The 13,029-nt window shown below is 46.4% G+C and overlaps 1 protein-coding gene across 8 annotated transcripts in view; it reads left to right on the forward strand.

Moving 5' to 3' along the window:
* HTR2C (5-hydroxytryptamine receptor 2C) overlaps window positions 1-13,029 on the forward strand; it is an 834,275-nt gene that overhangs the window by 788,744 nt on the left and 32,502 nt on the right. For 6 of the 8 annotated variants that reach the window (XM_069746901.1, XM_069746897.1, XM_069746896.1 and 3 more), the window contains one exon: window positions 8,700-8,900. In XM_069746901.1, the coding sequence (XP_069603002.1) occupies window positions 8,700-8,900 (201 nt within the window). Of the gene's footprint in view, window positions 1-7,728; window positions 8,055-8,699; window positions 8,901-13,029 lie in introns of all 8 variants that reach the window. The other 2 variants (XM_069746902.1, XM_069746904.1) reach the window with 1 other exon arrangement.

Genomic DNA, 13,029 nt, shown 5'->3' on the forward strand with positions numbered 1-13,029 from the left:
CAGCGGCGAGTGGACTTCTCTGGGACTAAGTCCTTGTCTGCACACACTAAGCATGCCCAGGGCAAGATCTCCCGTTGGAGATCGAGGGTCATGTGCTCAGGCTCTGCAGCACATTCCATTGGTCCTCTTGGCAGGTCTTGGAAGGGCAAAGTTTCTGTGGCCACTTCCTGTGCTGCAACTATATAAACTGCGCATGACCGCACAGCCATGCGCTAGTATATTATTATGTGGTGTGTGTGTAGATGGATGTATGTCGAAGGATGAAAGCTCCTAAGTATCCCTCCCTAGAGTTGTTGTCTGCTCGCGGATGATGGTAGCTCTCTAGCGCCCGACTAACCATCTGCACGATACACACTTCACAGCGTCCTTTTGCTGTGTCCGCCAGTACGGCGCCGTGCGCTTGCCTTGCGCTTTCCATTCCCAAGTCTGGGTGGTTAGTGGCGTCCGTCAGTGCGGCATAGCACGCATTCTTGTGCTCATATTATATTATAAGGTTCTTTATACACCTAGTTTCGGTGTTGTGCCAGCAAGGGTCTAATCGGACTTCTATCCCAGTTGGGATTTAGTTCGCTGACTACTTGCTCGCGCTCTAAGTGTGGTACCGCGGTCCTGTGACGCTAACAGGATCGCTTTCTTCACACTGGGTGAGGTTTAACCCACGTGTGTATACTTTTGAGTACCGCCATATAGTCAGCCATTTACTAGCAGCAGGTTTTACCTGCACAGTGGACCCCGGACTGCGAACGCATCCACATCATCTTTCTTGGTGCGTTCCGCCAGTCCTAACATTATACTAGCGCCAGGGTCTGGCTAGTAATGGCGGACAAACAGCAATCTCTGCGGTATATCCAGCAGCTGGAGGGTAGGTTGGCAGCTCTCGAGAGCGCAACCTCAGCTGTGGATCTCACCGCAGTTGCTGTACAGGCTGCCAGCGTGGCTGCAGCAAATATGTCCATCGCCACCCCTGTTCCGACATTTTCTCGCCTCCCGCTGCCAGAAAAATTTTCTGGTGATAGCAAATCTTGTAGGGGATTCGTGAGTCAGTGCTCTATTCACCTCCAGCTCCTGGCTGCACGTTTTCCCACAGAGCGGGCTAAGGTGGGATTTATAGTCTCTCTCTTGTCGGGCAGGGCGTTGGAATGGGCTACGCCACTATGGGAGCGTGGCGATCATGTGGTGCAGAGTGCTCCTCTGTTTCTGTGCACTCTGAAACAGGTCTTTTCAGGACCTCAAGTCACCCATGATACTGCGCTTCAACTGCTGGCATTAACTCAGGGTGAGTCCTTGGTCAGTCATTTTGCCGTCCAATTCCGCACTTTAGCATCCGAGCTGGATTGGTCGGATAAAGCCCTTATCCCCATATTTTGGAGGGGTCTGGCTGACCACGTAAAGGACGCTCTGGCCACTAGGGAGATTCCTGCCACACTGGAGGAGTTAATAACTGTCTCCACTCGAATTGACCTCCGTTTTAACGAGCGGAGGTTAGAGCGAGCCCAGTGTAGGCAGAGGTTTCGGCTGGCTCCTACCTTCGCCAAACCTCTGGAATCTCCGGTCCTGGTTTCTGAGTCACTTGAGACCAGGGGAGTGTCACAAGCGGGATCTAAGTCCCGGACCGCTTGTGCACTCAAGGTCTGTCATGTTTGCCAGCAGTCAGGACATCTAGCCACCAGATGTCCCCAGCGGTCGAGGAAACGTCAGCGTCTAGTGGTAGTCGGTGGAGGTACACTAGACACGGCGACGTTTGCCTCTAAATTGTCCTTTAAGGGGACAATTACTATTGGCTCATTCTCCCACTCGGTAGAGCTCTGCGTGGATTCTGGGGCGGAGGGCAATTTTATGTCTTCTGCCTTCGCCCAACGTCACGCAATACCCCTGGTTATGCTAGCTCAACCAGTAACGGTACAAGTGGTGAATGGGTCGACACTGCCCTCACAGATAACACACCAGACCATCCTTTTTACTCTGTCCATGTCGCCATCTCATCAAGAGATTATTTCTCTGCTCGTCATTCCGGAAGGAATTGACGAGGTCCTGTTGGGAATACCTTGGCTACGGTACCACTCTCCTCATATCGAGTGGTCCTCAGGCAGAATTATGGGTTGGGGTGAATCTTGTGGGGGTAGGTGTCAGAGGGAGTGCGTTCAGGTTGCTACAACAGAGGTACCCGCAGATCTATCCTCTCTCCCCAAGCAGTATTGGTCTTATGCAGACGTGTTCTCCAAAAAGGTGGCGGAGATTCTTCCGCCCCATCGCCCCTATGACTGTCCTATTGACCTCTTGCCTGGTGCTGAGCCTCCTCGGGGTCGAGTCTATCCGCTATCTCTCCCGGAGACAGAGGCAATGTCACAGTACGTCCAGGAAAATCTGGCAAGAGGATTCATTAGGAAGTCAGTGTCTCCTGCCGGGGCAGGGTTCTTCTTCGTGCAGAAGAAGAGTGGGGAATTGCGTCCATGCATAGACTACAGGGGTCTTAATGCCATCACCGTTAAGAATAAATATCCCTTGCCTTTGATATCTGAGCTATTCGATAGGCTCCGGGGAGCAAGGGTATTTACTAAATTAGATCTGCGGGGTGCTTACAACCTGATTCGCATCCGTGAGGGGGACGAATGGAAAACGGCCTTTAATACCAGCGATGGGCACTATGAATATCTGGTGATGCCCTTCGGGCTCTGTAATGCCCCAGCCGTTTTCCAAGACTTTGTGAATGATATCTTCCGGGATATGCTTTCCACCTCGGTCGTAGTCTATCTGGATGATATTCTCATCTACTCTCCAGATATTGACTCCCACCGGAGAGATGTTTGCAAAGTCTTCGACCTCCTACGGGCAAACTCCCTCTATGCCAAGTTGGAGAAGTGTATGTTTGAGCAGGAGTCCTTACCTTTCCTAGGCTACATCATCTCTGCCCAGGGATTGGCTATGGATCCTGCCAAACTACAGGCTGTGATGGACTGGCAGGAACCCCATTCTCTTAAAGCGGTGCAACGCTTTATGGGGTTCATCAATTATTATCGCCAGTTCATTCCGCACTTCTCAACTTTGGTAGCTCCCTTGGTTGCCCTTACCAAGAAGGGGGCGAATCCCAAATTGTGGTCTGAGTAGGTCTCCAAGGTCTTTATCTCTATAAAGTCGCACTTCGCTAGCGCTCCCATTCTACATCGCCCCGATGTTGATAAGCCATTTATCATGAAGGTGGATGCCTCTTCTGTTGTTGCTGGAGCAGTCCTCTTCCAAAAGGATGCTCAAGGTCGGAAGCACCCTTGCTTCTTTTTCTCCAAGACCTTCTCACCAGCAGAGAGGAATTATTCCATCGGGGATAGGGAGTTGTTAGCCATGAAGTTGGCTTTCTCGGAGTGGAGACACCTCTTGGAAGGAGCACGTTTTCCCTTCCAAGTCTTCACAGACCATAAAAATTTGGTGTACCTGCAGACAGCCCAGCGGTTGAATTCTCGCCAGGCCAGATGGTCCTTATTCTTCTCCCGGTTTCATTTCACCCTCCATTTTCTTTCTGGGGAGAAGAACATACGGGCCGACGCTCTCTCTCGCTCCGTTGTGTCTTCTGCGGAGGAGGAGGAGGAGCCTCGGCTTATTGTCCCCACCGAAAGCTTGAGAACTGTGGCCCCAGTTTCGCTAGAGTCTGTGCCCCCGGGCAAGACTTTTGTTCCATCCAGTTTGCGACCGGAGGTTCTCTCTTGGGCACACTCGTCCAGGGTGGGTGGACATTTTGGTACCAAAAGGACATCTGAGTTACTGGCGAGGACATACTGGTGGCCGCATATGGCTCGTGATGTCGCCGAGTATGTTCGGGCGTGTGTCTCTTGCGCCAAGAACAAGACTCCTTGGCAACGGCCTGCTGGTTTGCTTTATCCTCTGCCGGTGGCAGACAGGCCCTGGGAGATGGTCGGGATGGACTTTGTGGTGGGCTTACCCAAGTCTCGTAATTGCACCATTATCTGGGTGATCACCGATCATTTTTCCAAAATGGTGCACCTGGTGCCTCTTCCACGGCTACCTTCTGCACGGGCGTTGGCTGTTCTATTCATCAAGCATATCTTTCGCCTACACGGTATGCCAGACAAAATTGTTAGTGACCGGGGTCCCCAGTTTGCGTCTCGATTCTGGAGAGAGCTTTGTCGTCTACTCAGTATTGAGTTGAATCTCTCTTCGGCATATCATCCCGAGACGAATGGGTTGGTAGAGAGGGCCAATCAGACCTTGGTCACATATTTACGACATTTTGTTTCGGCCAGGCAGGATGACTGGGCATCCTTGTTACCGTGGGTAGAGTTTGCAATTAACAATGCCGTAGCCGACTCCACCGGTCAGACTCCATTCCTCCTAAATTATGGCCAGCATCCGCGTGTTCCTGTGCCCATGCCTGTGTCTTCCGCTGACTCCAGGGTGGCAGACTGGGCTGTGGAGGCACGGGACATTTGGGACCGCACGCAGGTTGCCATTCGGGTCTCCAAGGAGAGAATGAGATCCTCCGCCGATGTTCATCGGCGTCCCGCTCCGACCTTTGCTCCTGGCGATTTGGTGTGGCTCTCCGCCCGTAACATCAGGCTGCGAGTTGAGTCCACTAAGTTTGCTCCTCGCTACTTGGGACCCTTTAAGGTTCTCGAACAGGTTAATCCTGTGGTTTACCGTCTGGCTCTTCCTCCACGCTTGGGTATCACCGACATCTTTCATGTGTCCCTCTTGAAACCCGTATACATGTCCCGGTTTTCCGAGTCATCTGCCGGGACATCGGGTTCGTCTACGGACGACTATGAGGTGAACGCTATTTTGGGTTGCAAGGTGGTACGCGGCAAAAAGTTCTATCTGGTGGATTGGAAGGGTTATGGCCCAGAGGATAGGTCATGGGAGCCTGCTGAAAACATTCGGGCCCCACAGCTCATTGCTGCCTTCGAGCGTAGCGAGGCCCAAGGAGGGGGGGCCCTAGGAGGGGGGGTAATGTTAGGTCTCGAGTTCCCGCTTCTGCACAGGGGGAATCTCGAGCCATCTCCGCTGCGGTCTCGCATTCTTGTCCAACCACAGTGGAGTATGCTCAGCAAGGACGACGGTCCCAGCGTCTTGCTCGGTCTCACTCTGTACAGAGAGTTACTGCTGCTTCTTCAGCCCCTGCCATTAAAGCCAGTGCTGGTCAGCGGCGAGCGGACTTCTCTGGGACTAAGTCCTTGTCTGCACACACTGAGCATGCCCAGGGCAAGATCTCCCGTTGGAGATAGAGGGTCATGTGTTCAGGCTCTGCAGCACATTCCAGTGGTCCTCTTGGCAGGTCTTGGAAGGGAAAAGTTTCTGTGGCCACTTCCTGTGCTGCAACTATATAAACTGCGCATGACCGCACGGCTATGCGCTAGTATATTATTATGTGGTGTGTGTGTAGATGGATGTATGTCGAAGGATGAAAGCTCCTAAGTATCCCTCCCTAGAGTTGTTGTCTGCTCGCGGATGATGGTAGCTCTCTAGCGCCCGACTAACCATCTGCACGATACACACTTCACAGCGTCCTTTTGCTGTGTCCGCCAGTACGGCGCCGTGCGCTTGCCTTGCGCTTTCCATTCCCAAGTCTGGGTGGTTAGTGGCGTCCGTCAGTGCGGCATAGCACGCATTCTTGTGCTCATATTATATTATAAGGTTCTTTATACACCTAGTTTCGGTGTTGTGCCAGCAAGGGTCTAATCGGACTTCTATCCCAGTTGGGATTTAGTTCGCTGACTACTTGCTCGTGCTCTAAGTGTGGTACCGCGGTCCTGTGACGCTAACAGGATCGCTTTCTTCACACTGGGTGAGGTTTAACCCACGTGTGTATACTTTTGAGTACCGCCATATAGTCAGCCATTTGCTAGCAGCAGGTTTTACCTGCACAGTGGACCCCGGACTGCGAACGCATCCACATCATCTTTCTTGGTGCGTTCCGCCAGTCCTAACACAGTATTATTGTATTTCCTTAATACAAATAACATTGCAGGTTATAGTTAATTTAGTGACAAAATGAAAAATTGGTGGAGAAAGGTTGAACTTGATTAACCTAGGTCTTTTTTCAACCTATGTAACTATGTAATCTATGCAAACAAGAGAAACAAGACTCAACTGTTCCTTCTTAGTCTGGGTGCAGACCAGTGTATTTTTTGTCATCTGAGAAAATCAGATCAATTATGCTAATCATATAATAAGCATGATCAGAGTGTGATCGATTTTCTCGGATGAGGAGAAGATGGGAAATAAAGTCTACATCTTTATCCTCTCAGTCCATGGATGATATCCACGGATCCTCTTATGCTATCCGAGTGCAGTCCGATGCTTTCCATGCACTGATTGACTTTCATGGGCGAGTGAGATCCGTTAATCGGATCAAATTCAGGCATTCAGTGATTTTTTTCCTTTGACATACTATGCGGGTGGCAGCGGGCTGCTATTTTTAGGCTGGGGTGGTCAATATCCATAGCCCCTTATACCAGCCCCCTGTTGTCTGCTTTAGCAAGGTTGGTTGTCAAAAATGGGGGGAACCCTACTCCATTTTTTAAATCATTTATTTAAATAATTAAAATATACTGTGTATTCTTGATAACCAGACTTGCTGAATCTGACAGCCCCCAGATGTGAGTTTTGCCTGGCTGGTTATCAAAAATACAGGGGAACCCATGCTGCTTTTTTTATTATTTATTTACAGCGCAGGAGCTGGCTGATGAATACTGCCAACAGCCACTCCTGCTCTCAATGTTATTAGCAGCAGCAGGTGTTGGCTGATTTAAGCAGTAGTCCCATCAGCTAACACCAGTGACCAGAGTAAAACTTTATACTTACGATCACAGCTGCAGGCTCACGCTGTCTTTTGACAGCGTGGGAACCATTGCTCTCTGACTGGCAGTAATGATTTTACCACTGATCAGAAGCAGCATTATGTGCTTCTGTCATGCACATGATAGAATGACAAACAGCCGGTGTTTGGGCAGCCGAACCTGACCAGTAACAAGGATTTCCTAGTGAGGTGTGTGCTCAATGTCCGTGCCCAATCAGTAGGTGTTGAGTACGGATTCTGAACTTTACTTTTCGGGTTCGCCCATCTCTAAAGGTAAATATAATTATGTTTTCTCCCTTATTTACCCTTTGTTTTACTAAGGTGCATCGATATGTCTGACTTGGCACAAGTGACCGAGCTAGAATTGTAATCTGAATTAAAGGATTTTAAACTTGGTTTATTATTACCGTAAAACAGCTTGGAAGCTTCCTTCTATCAGAAATGTCTTGTTTCTGCAGGATGTTGAAACTTAACCTCTACAGGACTCGAGAGGCCAGTATGGTATTACAGTGTGTCACTGGCCCAACCTCAAAGAAGCGGATTTACTGATTAAACTGTGTGCTCCAATTGAAATCTTTTAATCTCTATTTTATAGAACAGTAATGCTAAACTGTTTTTGATTAATTATAGACTCAATGTTTTACCTACATCTTAATAAATTCGTCGCTAGTCTAAAAAAAAGAAAAAATAGCGATCTTATTGTCATTGTAAATTTTGCTTTGATCATGAAAAAACTACAGATTCACAACTAAAAGAACACTAACAGACTGATTTATTATTGCATTTTTGTTTGTTTTTTGTTGAGTTTTAGGGGCTTGTTCAGATGTTTTTACAGAGTTTTTTTTTCTGTGAAAAAAAACTAAACTGAGAAAATGCAACATTTCACAGTAAATGAAATTTCTGAAATTATTTTTTTCTTGCAGATTGGAACCATCAAAGCATTTTACAAATCCCCATCATGTAAATTCTTTCAACACTTTTGCAGCATTTTTCACCCTTTTTCAAATGAATGGGAAAAAAGCACCAGTAAAAAACTTTTTACTTTTTGAGTTAAAAAGTTTGAAAAAAGGTTTAAGACAAAAATAAAAAGCATTATGAAGATTGCACAAAATTCACCATGACCCATGTGCACCATTTTGAATTATTTGATGCAAAAAACATCAACAAATACCACAAGACAAAAAAAGAAAGGTGTAAAAAAAAACGCAAATGATCAATCGATGCTTAAGTTTAAGAAAGATTGATAAAGGTAAAGATAAAAGTCCGACATTACTTACATTTTCAAGGTCACTTTTCTTTTTTGTCTAGTTCACTGACTGTTTTGAGTTAAATACATCAAAAGATCAAATGTTTTCATACATTTTGTGCACAGTTTAAAATGAATCTTTTTCCACTTTTACACATTTCTGCAATTTTCTAGTGGAAAAAGCTGCTTGTTTTGCAAATTGTTACAAAAATAAGTGCTGAACCTGTAATAGACATAAAATAATAAGTACTGCAAAATACTGTTCCTGATACATTTGTTAAAATAAAGTGAACAACCTCTTATTGTAGGAAATTTTAAAATGTATTTCTTTCAAATACTTAGAGGAAAATGTCCCTGTTAAGGAATATTCATTTGTGTAATTACAGTAACTTTATGTATCATATTAATTGTAGCTAAAATTATATTAATTATAGTTTAAATTTCATAAGTTTTGTTTCTCAATCTAAATTTATATTTTCTCTTTGGACACAGAAGAAAACACCAATATTCATAACATAATATATATTTTAAAAAGGATTGAACATTAAAAAAAACAAAACATTGTAAATATTGTATAAGAAAGATATAGGTGAGAGCAAAGTTTTTATAATGATTGGCTTTGATTATTTATTTTCTGTCTTCCTGCAGATTATGTCTGGCCTCTGCCACAGAAGCTGTGTCCTGTTTGGATCTCCTTGGATGTGTTATTTTCGACTGCATCTATCATGCATCTCTGTGCAATCTCTCTCGATCGGTATGTAGCAATACGTAACCCCATAGAGCACAGCCGCTTCAATTCCCGCACTAAAGCTATGATGAAGATTGCTGCTGTGTGGACCATATCAATAGGTAAGTCGTAAAAAACCTGAAACAAATATATGACCACATTTTCCACTTACAATGAATGGTTATAATAAATAGTGATGAGCGAGTATAGTCGTTGCTCGGGGTTTACCGAGCATGTTTGGGTGGTCTCCAAGCATTTGTTAGTGTTCGGAGCTTTAGTTTTTGTTGACGTAGCTGCATGATTTATGGCTGCTAGACAGCTTGAATACATGTGGGGATTCCCTAGAAACCAGACAAGCCCCACATGTACTCAGGCTGGCTAGCAGCCGTAAATCATGCAGCTGCGTCAACAAAAACGAAATCTTCGAGCACTAACAAATACTTGGAGATCACTAGAGCGTGCTCGGGAAAACCCGAGCAACGAGTGTACTCACTCATCACTAATAATAAACAATGTTGATACCTTTATCTTTGGCAAAAAATAACCCATCAGCGCTCCTAAAACCTAGTTTGGTAAATACTTGTGATCCCAGCATTTTTTCTTAAAATTTTATATATTGTGTCATTCTTCTGTTATTCCACCTATAAATTCATTAATAAATTAACAACTTAGTGTTACCATTCTCCTATTCAATGGGGTGTGTCCCACACAATTAGCACAGTGTAAGGACTCATGCAGACTTCCATGCAAATCGGTCCAAGAACAGACTGCTAATGCACAGACGGCTGCGACTCTCCTGACCTGAGCGTGACAGTCTCATAGAAATATGTAAAGTAGAGTTGAGCGACCTTGACCTTTTTAGAGTCGAGCCGGGTTTTGCGAAACCCGACTATGTCCAAAGTCGGGTCGAGTGAAATCGGCCGATTATGACGTAAAGTCGGGATCGACCGAAACACGAAACCCAATGCAAGTCAATGGGGCAGCATAGTCGGCAGTGAGTGGGGGCCAGGAAAACACCTAGAGTGGCCATTTTAATGTCAAAACCATCCATTCTTCTTAATGAAGCTTGTCAAGCGTAATTTACCTTATAATAATTGGAAGGCATTTGAAATTGGGGGTCATTTGGCTAAAGTTGTGGGGGGTAGGGCTGGTTCAAGTAATTAGTGGGCCCAGGAAATCTGGACCACGTCACGGCAGTGGAGCAGGGAGAGGTAAGTATTTCAACTTTGCAAGTGCTGTGAACCTGAGCAAGCAGGGGGGGCCCACTCGTTGGCATTGGCACTGGCACAGGGCCCCTCAAAGTACAGCGGTGTGTTTGCACGGCGGGGGCGCCTCCCACCGGCAGCAACACTTTTGCGTACTATGAGAGGCCCTGTGCCAGTGACGTCGCCAACTAGTATTCCTCCCCCCACCTGATGAAGGAACCTGCACTTTCATCTGCACCTTCCTCTTTGTCCCCGTGTAAGGTGGTATGGTATGCGGGAAGAGCAACCTGACTTTCAGCAGGGTCACAATGTTGTTGTGTAGCGTGCACGGGGAATGTTGCGTTATGGGTCAATGTACCAGCAGACTCATCTATCACTGGCTGGGCAATGGGCACGATGAAGTGGAAACACAGATATAGGCCCAAAGAAGAAAGTGGGCTAAATGAGAGGCTGACACAGAGAGTAGGGCCAAATCAGTAAGTAGTCGAAATGCAGTTCAAAATTGGCAACCGTAGTAAACAGGCGGCACAGCTTTGTTCAGTGGAGGAGAACAGCAAGGAGTGGCAGACACCGATAGTAGGCCCCAAACCAACTAGTACGCCAAATGCAGTTGTTCCATTTAACCACAATTTAATGAGAGCCTGAAGATAGAAGCTCAGGAAAGGCAACCTGGGGAACACCTTGGAGTGTAACACACCATCTCTCTCCACCCCATACCCATTTTGTATGGCCTAATGCAGTGTACTTTTCTACAACTACTAAACGAGAGTCGGAAGACCGAAGCAATGGCAAGGAAACCTGGGGAACACCTTAGAGTGTAACACACCCTCTCTCTACACCCCATACCCAATTTGAAGGTCTAATGCAGTGTAGTTTCCAAGAACTACTAAACGAGAGCCGGAAGATCGAAGCTCAGGAAAGGCAACCTGGGGAACACCTTGGAGTGTAACACACCCTCTCGCTACACCCCATACCCAATTTGAAGGCCTAATGCAGCGTAGTTTCCAACAACTACTAAACGAGAGCCGGAAGATCGAAGCTCAGGAAAGGCAACCTGGGGAACACCTTGGAGTGTAACAAACCCTCTCTCTACACCCCATACCCAATTTGTAGGCCTAATGCAGCGTAGTTTCCGACAACTACTAAACGAGAGCATGAAGATCGAAGCTCAGGAAAGGCAACCTGGGGAACACCTTGGAGTGTAACACACCCTCTCTCTACACCCCATACCCAATTTGTAGGCCTAATGCAGCGTAGTTTCCGACAACTACTAAACGAGAGCCGGAATATCGAAGCTCAGGAAAGGCAACCTGGGGAACACCTTGGAGTGTAACACACCCTCTCTCTACGCCCCATACCCAATTTGTAGGCCTAATGCAGCGTAGTTTCCGACAACTACTAAACGAGAGCCGGAATATCGAAGCTCAGGAAAGGCAACCTGGGGAACACCTTGGAGTGTAACACACCCTCTCTCTACACCCCATACCCAATTTGAAGGCCTAATGCAGTGTAGTTTCCAAGAACTACTAAACGAGAGCCGGAAGATCGAAGCTCAGGAAAGGCAACCTGGGGAACACCTTGGAGTGTAACACACCCTCTCGCTACACCCCATACCCAATTTGAAGGCCTAATGCAGCGTAGTTTCCAACAACTACTAAACGAGAGCCGGAAGATCGAAGCTCAGGAAAGGCAACCTGGGGAACACCTTGGAGTGGAACACACCATCTCTCTACACCCCATACCCAATTTGAAGGCCTAATGCAGAGTAGTTTCCAAGAACTACTAAACGAGAGCCGGAAGATCGAAGCTCAGGAAAGGCAACCTGGGGAACACCTTGGAGTGTAACACAACGTCTCTCTACACGACGGAAGGGCTGATTCTTAGGAAGGAAGGCTGTTGGAAATAAGCATTGCGCGTCCGAGGGTGATTATATTCTTATTAGGTATATACTCACCCTCGGACGCGCCCTGCTTCTTTATTTGGAATGAATGTTTATTTGCAATGTGGTGTTGACTTTCTCTATTATTTTGGTAATTAATGATTTTATTATTTTCATTATTTTGCATCTTCTCGGCAATAATATAAAGAAGACGCGACAGGACAACACTCGGTGGATGCCATATGTGTGTTTTCAATTTAAAAAAACTTTCAGTTAACTACTTGCAGGAGAAAGTAATTGTAGCTGGTGGCCATTTTTAGTACTGTACCAGATTTTAGTTGTGTGTTTGTTTTTAATGTTAAAATGTCTGCATTTGATATCTCACCAGTATTTTCTTTTTTATAAGCAAAATACTTATTTTTATATTTTCTGATGTTGGTTCCAGGGGTACACGGCCAACAGTGCCCTGGTCAGTGTAGTAGTAGTTGAAAGAATGGACCGCAGACAGGCATCGAAGGCCTAAAATAATAACACATGGCTGTAGGCAATTTTAAATTGGTTCCAGGGGTACACGGACAGCAGTGGTGTGGTCAGTGGAGGCCTAGTGGAAGGAGTGACCGCAGACAGGCATCGAAGGCCTAAAATAATAACACATGGCTGTAGGCAATTTTAAATTGGTTCCCGGGGTACACGGGCAGCAGTGACCTGGTCAGTGTAGTAGTAGTTGAAAAAATGGACCGCAGACAGGCATCGAATGCCTAAAATAATAACACATGGCTGTAGGCAATTTTAAATTGGTTCCAGGGGTACACGGGCAGCAGTGACCTGGTCAGTGTAGTAGTAGTTGAAAGAATGGACCGCAGACAGGCATCGAAGGCCTAAAATAAAAAAATTGGGCTGGCTGTAGGCAATTTTAAATTGGTTCCAGGGGTACACGGACAGCAGTGGTGTGGTCAGTGGAGGCCTAGTGGAAGGAGTGACCGCAGACAGGCATCGAAGGCCTAAAATAATAACACATGGCTGTAGGCAATTTTAAATTGGTTCCAGGGGTACACGGGCAGCAGTGACCTGGTCAGTGTAGTAGTAGTTGAAAAAATGGACCGCAGACAGGCATCGAATGCCTAAAATAATAACACATGGCTGTAGGCAATTTTAAATTGGTTCCAG

The sequence above is a fragment of the Ranitomeya imitator genome, chromosome 2, assembly GCF_032444005.1.
Source record: "Ranitomeya imitator isolate aRanImi1 chromosome 2, aRanImi1.pri, whole genome shotgun sequence".
Classification (NCBI taxonomy): domain Eukaryota; kingdom Metazoa; phylum Chordata; class Amphibia; order Anura; family Dendrobatidae; genus Ranitomeya; species Ranitomeya imitator.